The sequence below is a fragment of the Myzus persicae genome, unplaced genomic scaffold (genome assembly GCF_001856785.1).
Source record: "Myzus persicae strain clone G006 unplaced genomic scaffold, MPER_G0061.0, whole genome shotgun sequence".
Taxonomy (NCBI): Eukaryota; Metazoa; Arthropoda; class Insecta; order Hemiptera; family Aphididae; genus Myzus; species Myzus persicae.
Genome location: NW_019100695.1, coordinates 1739 through 13283, shown reverse-complemented (window position 1 = coordinate 13283; position 11545 = coordinate 1739). Strand labels below are relative to the sequence as shown.

General features: G+C 28.8%; 2 protein-coding genes across 2 annotated transcripts; both read right to left on the bottom strand.

The window, feature by feature from the left end:
- LOC111042512 lies at window positions 1–3813 on the bottom strand. The gene is made up of 6 exons (XM_022327140.1): window positions 3775–3813; window positions 3544–3648; window positions 3389–3454; window positions 3113–3208; window positions 2446–2697; window positions 1–1651 (listed from the first exon to the last, which is right to left on the bottom strand). The coding sequence occupies exons 1-5, from the start codon at window positions 3811–3813 to the stop codon at window positions 2512–2514; spliced, it is 492 nt and encodes a 163-aa protein (XP_022182832.1). The 3' UTR covers window positions 1–1651; window positions 2446–2511.
- LOC111042513 lies at window positions 350–1585 on the bottom strand. The gene has a single exon (XM_022327141.1). The coding sequence runs from the start codon at window positions 1583–1585 to the stop codon at window positions 350–352; it is 1236 nt and encodes a 411-aa protein (XP_022182833.1).
- Window positions 3814–11545: the final 7732 nt, after the last annotated feature.

Sequence of the window (11545 nt, the reverse complement as noted above, 5' to 3'; positions counted from 1 at the left end):
TCAAATGAAATTACACTAAATGATCGAATTGCTTTAATTATGGTGGGGAGGCCCAAAAATAGAAAATAGCCCCCCTTTTATGTTTTATCAAAACCGCCACTACTCTTTCTATATATTCTTTTTTACTGTGTATAATAAATATTTACTACCAACTAATATATTAAATTTCAGATTCAAATACAATCATAAAATTACCGATTGGCGTTTATAAATAAATACAAATACAAAATTCAATCTGTAAAATATTTATTAACTTTTTTAACCATACTTATTTATAATACAATGTGTTTATTAGTTGTTATTACATTAATACAAAATATGTATACAACACTTTACAAAGAAAAGAAGGTTATTGTCCTTTAAAAATCGTGAGTTTGTTATACCACATTCTTAGTGATGGTGTTTCGTTATGGTTTTTTAAAGTGTAATCAATTTTTAAATTAACGTAGGTTGATGTAATTGATTTTATTAATAAAGTTATGTGATCAGTTAATGGACTTCTTGTTTCATGACTATGAGTTTTTAATGATGCAAACAAGTTTGAGTTGTATAAAAAATGGGTTAAGACTTCTGACTGAATTTGTAATTTATTGACTGCTTTAATCCTATAGCTGTATTTTTTTAATACTTTTTCAGTTTTGAAACAAATATTCATGACGCTGTCACTTGGGTAAATTAAACCACCTCTATCACCAACCTTATTTTTTAGAGTAATAAAAGAGTTTAAAAAACATGCTTTATCAGTAGCACACAATGCATATTTGCAGTTATTACATTTAAGTGTGTTGGTAAGTTTATGAACTACAAATCCAGCTACATAAGTTATAACTTCTTTTGAAAAATAACTAAAAGAATAATCACTATTACTCACAATATAGTCATGATCCATTATAAATGAATTTATATTTTGTGAATTTTCTTCCTCCACAATTTTATCTGAATTTATATTTGTTGAATTGTTATTTAATACTGTGACTGGATCTGAACTAGAATAATGTAAAATATCGATGTCTTCTAAAGGTATACAATTGCCAGTATTAAATTGCTTCATGTCAGTGGTTCGTATAACTAATTTTCTATAGGCAGAGCGAAACTGTCTTACTGTTGGGTTATTGTTGAACCCACCATGGGAGCGAATACTACAGAAGAATATTTCTAAATGGTCTTGACTTACTTTATAAGCTTTAATATATGACAGTTTATTAGACTCAATTAATGTTGAGTATAATTGCAATAAACTATTTAAAGAAACAATGAAACCTATAAAACCAGTTTTACGTTTAGATTCAAGTACAGGTATAAAATTATTATCACTCTCTAAGATTTTAAGACCTTTGATATAAGTACAGAAATGATTTGTGAACAATTTAATTTCTTCAATATTTTCTTTGCAAAGTGCTTTTTTGGATTCAATGCAATTGATAGATCTACTATTTAATATATCAAACACCTTATTAAACATCTCAATAAATGAAATTGTAGCACCTGCATTACTAAACTCATGAATTTTAAGAGTATCTTTGCAAAATTTAAGTGCGTCTGCGACTGATTGACTTAGTAGTTGAGTTGCAAGTTTTACTTTCATTTTCTGTTTAAAAAATAGTATATGGTTTTTTCTTAATTTATTAGCTAGGTGACATCCTTCCTGCTCCTGTAAGTAACATAAACGTTGAACATATTCAAAATTAATTTCATTATTTTCATAATCCAAGAATATTTTCTTTTCACCAAATGCTTGGACCAATTTGATCATATGTGCTGGATCAAATATTGCTACAATTTTCGAGTCATCATATTCGGAAGCAAATGAAGTATTTAATGCATCAACTGTAAAGTTACAACCTAAAAGCTTTGCAGCAGTTATATTAGAGGAACAGCCATCAAATGTTAAACTAATAATATTGACACCAGTGTTAGACAACACATGCAATGCATGACGAACAAGCTCTACTTTTTGTGCACTGTTCAAACTATTTGCTAAAAAGTAACCAATTGGCAATTTCCAATTTTCGTTAATAGAAACAACTAGAAAAACTAAACATTCTTTAGCTACTGCTAAACTGTCATTATCTATTCCACTTCCCATGTCAACTCTACCATAATATTTACCAGTAGTTCTATCATACTCTAGATGTTGGCGTATTGCCATTTCATCCATTATTAATGCACAGAACACAGGATCTGATGAATTCCTCACTTTCAGTTCTAAAAGTTTCAACGATTCCATTGTGAAGCCTGGTTCAGCATTGAAATGACTATACCATTTGCTAAGCGTGCGCGGATGAGGTAATATTGTATTAAATTGATCTCTGACATACTCATAAGCTTTTCCAGAAAAAAAGTGCAAAGACAAAGCAAATTGGCGAACAGCAGGACTATACCTTTTGGGAATTTTTTTACCCAAATTTTTTTTTGTCCAATTAGTAACAAGATCTCTGTGCTTACCAAAAGATTCTAAAAGTGAAACACTAGTCTCTTCATCAACAAAATTTTGATTTTTGATGTCATTAATTATGGTTTGCATATTGGCAATTTTTTATTTTTTCGTCGTATGGTTTGTTGTAAACTCTTTAATTTCTTGTTTTTTATAACTATCTCTTTGGAGAGTTGCCGAACGCTACGTTTCAAACATATACGACGTGGTGTGTCATCAATAGCGATCTCACTGGCAGCCATTAATGCAGCTTCAGATTTGTTCTAAATAAAATTAATAATAGTAAACAGTAATAATAATAATTTCAACATATATTTTAATTTAACAATTCATATTTATTTATTTATTTAACGCCAAACGGCAATTTATAGATACATTGTAATAGTTAGTAGATTAATAAGAGATGATGATAATGAAATAATATACATGGAAAACATAGTTATAATTATAGACTTAAGTTTAAACTTATACTAAACAGTGTTCAATTAAAAAGAGTACATGCTAAGGTAAAATAAAACTAAAGAAACAAATATTCAGTAGAGATAAATAATAACATAGTTAGCTACAGATCAGGAGCTGTTAAGTAGGCGGAAAGAGATAGAGGACAGAAGGTTCGGGGCATCTATTGAGAGGTGATGAATGAGAGGTCAGCATCTATACAGCGAGAAGCAATATTACCATCATATTTTCATCAAATTTGTCAGAATCAAATGAAGATGTTGATGGCTGATTCACTGAATGTACCTCTTTGGCTTCTATATTTTGTATAGGCAACTAAAAAAATTAAAATAGGTATATTATACTATTATAAAATACATAGTATGGAAATATATAAATATTAAATAAAAATGTCTACACAAGATATTTAATTTTAAATTTAAATTTAAATACTATCATTACCGAAACATTTTTATTTTGCATATTACATTTGTTAATTTTAATATAACTACTAACTTTTGACAAAGTAGATGTTTCATCCAAAGGAAACACACCTAATTCCACATCACTTATTGAAGATACCTAGAAAAGCAATAACATAATAAGTACAGTCATGTTATTATTAGAATAGTAAACAATGTACGTAAATTAATACTAAAATAATTATTTACCTTAACAAGAGTTTTATCAAAATGTAAAATATCATTTTTTTTATTTATTGTTTCAGGTACTGTTACTGGTACAGTTTTAGTAGTTTCAGTAAACGATTGTTTTGCCTAAGAAAAATATTATTATTATTAGATTAGTTATATGTAGGCTTAGGGACTTGTAGCATTTGCATACTTTTTTTAATTATTGTTAAATATAGCAGAGTGCGAAATAAATTCATTTCTCGGTGCCACGATATCAGATCTAAAATTTAAATGTGCATATTTTTGCATATTTGATAGATTTTGCAGGAAAGTGCATATTTTAAAATTGTTATGCTTATTTTGCATATTTTGGCAAATTTTTTTTAAATTATAGATAGTTAACACGTTGACTGCTGCATGAGTTGAATCGAAATATGATAGATCGAAAAAAAAAATATATTAATACTTGCAATAATATGCTATCTGGAAACTACCATTCATATCTCGTTGTAACTTTTGTGTAGATAATTATTAATCCTATAAAACCGTATCGACCGTATCGCCCGCTCGATAGACTGATAGCCGATAATAGTTATTATTTCAGTTTAGTCGATTATTATCCGTCGTTGTTTTCGCCTCTCGTGTGCTTTTCACTGTAGTGTAGATTTTTATACGCAATAAGTTCGTAAATAAATGTAAATAAACCTAAAGTAACTGTTAAAATGCCGAAAGTACAAAAATCAAAGTTACAAAGTTATGTTTTAGAATTTAAAGACACATTTTCGTCTGACGGTAGTGTTTTGTTTTGTAAATTTTGCGAAATAAAAGTTGGGAGTGACAAACGTTTCAATGTTGTCCAGCATCTAAGGACTGACAAGCATAATAGAGCAGTTAAACGGGAAGAAAATAAAATAAATAAGGTAAACCAGCAGTTTGTTTTAAACACCAACCTAGGCAAAAAGAATAATTTCAACAAAGATTTGTGTAAGGCTTTGCTTTCGTCAAATATTCCCCTAAATAAATTATCAAACAACGAATTTAAATGGTTTTTTGAAAAATACACGAATGAAGATATACCTAGTGAAACAACACTTCGTAAAGGTTACGTTGACGATATTTACCAAGAGACTATTTTAAAAATTAGGGCGATTGTAAACGGAAAACGAATCTGGGTTTCAATTGATGAAACTACGGACGCCACTGGGCGTTTTGTAGCAAATGTTATTATCGGAACATTAGAAATTGATAACGCCGGTCAAATATTTTTATTGCATTCCGAGGAACTTGACAAAACCAACCATTCAACAATATTTAAATTATTTGATAAAGCTATGGGGATATTGTGGCCTGAAGGAGTCGAACATGACAATGTTTTATTGTTTGTAAGCGATGCAGCCCCTTATATGATTAAGGCGGGTAAAGCTATACAAACACTTTATTCAAAAGTTATTCATATTACTTGCCTTGCACATGCATTTCACAGGCTCGCTGAAAAAGTTCGTGACGAATTTTCGGAAGTAGATAAGGTAGTATCTTCAGTGAAAAAAGTATTTCGAAAATCTCCCTTACGTTTAAAAACATTTTTAAATATGACAAAAAACGAGATTCCTTTACCACCTGAACCTATACTAACAAGATGGGGAACTTGGATAAATGCTACCATATACTATTGCGAACATTTAGAGAACATTCAAACAGTTATAAAAACATTTGATAGCGATGATGCCGCTTCAATTAAGACAGCCAAAAAGTATTTGGAAAAGAATAACCTACAGTGTAACTTGGCATTTATTAAATCGAATTTCGGATTTTTACCCAAATCTATAACATTTTTGGAAAAGAAAGGCATACAATTATCCGATTCTTTAAAAACGGTTGAAGATGCGAAAAATAAAATTGTTGACTTAAAATGTACAAAAGGAAAAGCAGTCGTAAAGAAGTTAAATGACGCTTTAGAAAAAAATCCTGGTTACAAAGCTTTATTAAAAATTTCAAAAATCTTAAGCGGCGAAGTTGAAAATATGGAAGGATTGCCTGAAGACTTGACAAGTAATGATCTGGTTTATTTTATGTATGCTCCAATGTCGTCTGTAGATGTAGAAAGAAGTTTTTCTGTGTATAAAAATTTACTGTCAAGTAATCGTCGTTGATTCACGTTTGAAAACATCAGAAAATATCTAATTGTGCAGTGTAATTTTAAAGGTAAAGATATTAATAAAATAATAAGAATTAAATCATTTAAATATTTAAATATTATTTTATTTTTATTTTAGGATCAGAAGACATGGAAGACACAGACAATTTATAGTACAATTATAAAATAATAATAAATAATTAATAATACAATTATATAATTTTAAATTCAAATAATAACATTCTGATATATAATATAAATTCTAATAAAATAAATATTTAATTTTACCACATATTTGTTATACCTAATTTTTTGGGGGACCATATCTTAGTACATATACGGTTATTTTTAGGTGCATATTTTAGGGCATATTTGGCCATTTTTTGGTGCATATTNATACCCCACCACATCTATAATATAATTGGAATTTTGGTATACTGTTAATAGTTCATCTTCATCTTCTACAATATGTTGACTCCCAGCTGCACATAATAAATCAAGTACCATATCTTGATCTTTGGTTGGTGACTTTTTTTTTAAACTTGATATTTTTAGTATACTTGTACCATCTCGTGCAAGACAATTCTCAAAATGTAATGAACAAATTACACTATATTTGGTCACGTCTTTTGGATTTAGATAGTTTTCTACTAAAAAATTATCCTACTTTTCTCTAATATTATCTTTAGTAGGAAACCTGAAACAAACATTACACTATATTTTCAAACGTCTAGATATATATTTTTTAAATCTTAAGTCTTAACCATACCTGTGAAAAGATATATTAGCAGATTTAGAATTTAGATTCTCTGTTCTTCCACATACAAGACAACTAGGCATTATGAGGATTACTACTTTAAAACACGTCTAGTCAAACATAAAAAATAATGAAATCGTAAAATCGTAAAATCGTAAAATGTAAACCGAATAGTTTAATCGTGGTAAAACCAGTCATAACTCATAGATCGTAATTCGTAATCGTTAACGGATGCAATGTCGCAATCATTATAGAGTATTACTATATGATAACATTGCTGATAACATTTAACAAGCGGTACGTTTTACAATATTTTGTACAATATTTTTTTTATCAAAAGCGAAGGCCCTGTTAAATATCCACATTTTGTGCATCAATTAGTTAACATGGGCGATATACCCAACGGCCTCTCTATATTACTCTATGGTATGAACTTCTTGCATCTTTATCAGAAGGATCGATTGAATCTTCAGTGAACAAAAAGAGGAGAAGTATAATCTGGTATCTTGATTCAGGGGCCACTGGCCACATTATCAGTGATAACAAATTATTTTGTCGTTTGGAACCATAGACCTATAAAAGAATAAACCACGCATAGAGAGAGATACGTGAATCAAAGATATGTGCGAGAGAGAAAGGGCTATGTTTGAAATACCAAATACGATATAAGCAAAAATATATTAATTAGTCTTTGAAATATTTTATTTTCGTGCCATTACATAATATTATTATTATTGAACTATTGAAGTAGTTCTATTTCTGTATACCTGTATTGTTTTGGGGAGTATTATATTTTGATCTAGTATGTCTGTAATCTGTGAATATTTCAAGATTAAGTTACTTACTAGTTACTACCACTATAATTATTATATTATACGCTATATTATATTATTATAAATTATAATGTATATTATCACAAAAGTAAGTAAAAATGGTGCTTTATTGTTTAGTTATTAATAATAGTTTATTTAAAAATTAACATTTTATAAACTTAGTCAATATATTTTTTAGTTTCATAACAAATAACTAAGTGTAACAAATAATTTATTTTACAATAGTGATAGTTGCTTAAAAATTAAACTCAATACAATAATATTTTGAAACAAAGTATTTCCTTACAGTAATTTTTTCACTGGTGTTTAAAGTGGATTAGTTTAGTAAATAACCTTCTTACTCTTTGGTCTATTTCATTTGAAGTTGTGTTAATATGATGGATTCTTATGGTTATAAATGTTTTAAGTATTAACCTAATCATTTGTATCAAATGGTTATTGAGCAGTTCTTGATCCATAAAGTGGTTTGTTAAATTTAAAAAATATTTATCTGTACATAACATTGATATTGATTTTAATACCAAATAGTCAATACTTATGTGGTTAGATTTTTTGGAATATTCTCTGACTGTACGTTCTGCAACCTGACATATACTAACTACATCAGCATTGGCCATTGTAAGACCACCTCAATTTTTTTTATTCAGTAATAGTGAATTTGTTTCATCTGATTTTATTTCATTAGCACAAACTTCACACTGAATACGCTTCAAAACGGATCTCTCCACAAATCCAGCGATATACCCCACCACATCTATAATATAATTGGAATTTTGGTATACTGTTAATAGTTCATCTTCATCTTTTACAATATGTTGACTCCCAGCTGCACATAATAAATCAAGTACCATATCTTGATCTTTGGTTGGTGACTTTTTTTTTAAAATTGATATTTTTAGTATACTTGTACCATCTCGTGCAAGACAATTAGCACTTGTGTTTGATTTGATTTCAGCATGTACTAGAAGTGCTTTATATGCAGCTTCAAACTGAGTTAACGTCGGATTATTATTGAAGCCTCCTTTAGCTCTTATAGCAGAAAAAAAATCTCCACATGGTCTTGGCTGAACTTGTAGCTTAAAATAAATTTAAGGTAACCACCATTAATAAGATCGTAAGTTAAATTTATTAAAGATTTAAGGCATAATATTAATCCTTCGAATCCTGTTCTTCTATTTGATTGTAATAATAATTTTACAGTTACTTCATTATTTGACTTATTATCAAGACATTGTAATTTTTCTATGTACACTATTCCTTCATTCATGAATTGTATAATTGATTGTTTATTGTTTTTATTAATAGGTTTGTTGTATGTGTTTTTACTTAAAAAATTCCTGGTATTCAGTACATCAAATATATTATTCATTAAACGGCAAAATTTAACTGTTGCTTCTGCTCCTTGAAACTCGGGTAGTTTTAAATCATTCATACAATATTCAATCGCATCTGCAACACTATTACTGAAGGTTTGTACAGCTAACCGGACACGCATTTTTCTTTGGTATAATTGATATGTTGTGATCTAATTTTTGTAGCTAAATGTAATCCTGTTTTATTTTGTATATTAACAAGTGCATTAAAATATGACCATTTGATTTGCTGTCCTTCATTATCCAATAATAATCCCCAATCTCCTTGAGTATTTCTACATAATTTAAGCATGTGACAAGGGTTTAAAATAAAGTGTATTTTTTCGTTGGTTTCAGGATGATCAAAAGAACTTTGTAAGTATGGATAATGTATATTAGCACCCAATAGCTTTGCCATGGCTATGTTACTGGAAGCTCCATAAAATGTAAGTGACTTGATTAAAATACCTGTTGAATGTAATTGTGATAAACATGTTCTTATTATATTAGCTTTTTCTTCTGCAGATAAACCATTAATAAGATAATAGCCAACTGCTATTTTCCAATGTGCATTATATGCCACAACCATAATTACTAATGCATCCTTGGCATATGGCAAATTATCAATTTCATTTATGCTACCCGGACCGTAATCAATGAAACCCTGGTAACGTGATCCAGTCCAGTGAATATTTTCTTTTATACATATTTCATCTAACATTAGGCCTCCAATTAATTGTTTTCCACTTTCTTGAAATTCTTGAACTTTAATTTGTATAGCTCTTAATGATTCTGATGTCAATCCTGGACGGCCATCTACTGTTGCATACCACTTTCTAATTGTACTTGGATGTGGTAAAGATTTGTTGAATATATTACGAACATAGTCATAAGCATTCGGGGAATAAAAATGTAATGTTAGAGCAAATTTCCGTAATTCTGGACTGATGGTTTTATATGACAGACTTAGTTGAAGCATGAGGAGATGCTTTTCTTCTTCTGTTGTTGCACACTATAGTAAGTAAATACATTGATGTTAATTCATAGCTTAATCATAAAATATTATAAGGAGACAGTGACGTGGCGAGCTAAAAATTTTCCAGAGGCAAATTACAAATATCCCAAGTATTAATGCATAATAATGTATTAATATAATATAACCAATTATATTTCAGAAAGTTATTGACTACTTATTGAGAATATCATATTATAATATATAATGTATATAACCTAACCTAACCGTTCTCCACGCCATGCCACTGTAAGGAGATAGTATCATGAAGGTTGTATAGATAAATAAATGTGAATCTCATAGGTTTTTTTTTATATTTTAACTTTTTATTGTAATTACTCCAACAGAATAGTTAAATAAGGTAAAACTTAGTTTTTGTTGTCTTGACAACATACCAAATTTAGCTTAAATAAATTTGCTATGTTGTATATTTTTGAGATGAAGATAGGTAGATGAAGGTTGAAGGTTGAAGGTTTTAGTTTTAAGTTACCGTCAAAATATTGGAACAATTGGCTGTAATTTTGCTATCGGCTTGTAAACTATCAATTAATGTATTTAATGTCCTTATTTTAGCTTGCAATCTATGATTTTTTTGTCTTAACAATCTTTCGGTATTGGCTTTTTTTCTAAGGTTTTTTTATAAACAGTCCAAAACATTTTCCTCTTTCTAGGGGTTTCCAAATCTTCTTCTTCATAATCTCCCAAGTTACGAAATAGTTTTCTTCTCCTAAAAATTTTCATTTTTTAGTACATATAAAATTTGTATAAAAACAATTGAAAAAAAAATATAATACTTTTGTGGAGGTGTTTTTGATGAGGTTGATGAATTCATACTAATATTATTTTCTTCATGTTGCTGTTGTACAACTGAGTTTTCAAGATCCACTTTAGAATTATTTGATATTTCTGACAATAATATACCATCTTCTACAAAATCATTGACTCCAGTGTTCACTATAGTCTATAACTAAAAAATTGTTACATATTATTTACTCGATTATTTACAATAATTGAAAATACATAATATTGGATTCAATATTAATTTTACCATCGCTATCATTTGAATCAAATATAGTTCCGTCACTGTCGTTGTCTTTTGAATGATGAAGTACCTCGAAATCTAATTTAAAATATATATATTGTGTCTTAGTAAAATATAATTAACTTACATTGCAGGTTCCTAATTTCAGTAATTTGTTCTCACCTTCAAGTAAAGATCTACGAATGATTGTTGATTTTGAGATAGCATTCATTTTCAGCTTCTTGTTCCCCAAAGCATTAGTTTGATAATCACCTATATCAAAATGTTTGCTACATACAACAGAATTTATGCTGGGATGGCACAAACCAACTTTCATTATTAATGGCTAATAACCATTTGCTTTTCAACTCCTCATTTGTAGGAAATCTATATGGATTAAAAGGTAATTTATTTATGAACTTAGATATAATATGTGTATCATTTTTAATTATAATGTAAACCTTACTTATATTACAGGTAGTACTTACTTGTGGAACATTATGTCAGAATTCTTGGAATGTTTGGTTTTACAGCTTCTCACAGAGCACATAAGAACCATTTTAATTTTAAAATTTAAACTTTATAACTCAAAACATAATAAGTTTTAACCAAAAAAACAAAATGCTATAACGCGGGGAATGATTTTAAAATGTTATCATTCGTTGGTTGTCGTTATCATAAAAAAAATATATAAATATTCAAGGACGATAAAATATTTTGGTTGGAATGTCTTTGGAAATTCTAACATAAGTCTGTCTCTCGCGCATATCTTTGACTCAACCAAATACACTTCTGGGATATGATATGCGCGGTCCATTCTTTTATAGGTCTATGTTTGGAACTAATTGATAATATATCAATTGGTGTTGTAAAAATTGGTCAGAACATTTATTCTAAAAAAAATTGGTGAAATAGATTGTATTTTTGGTAAA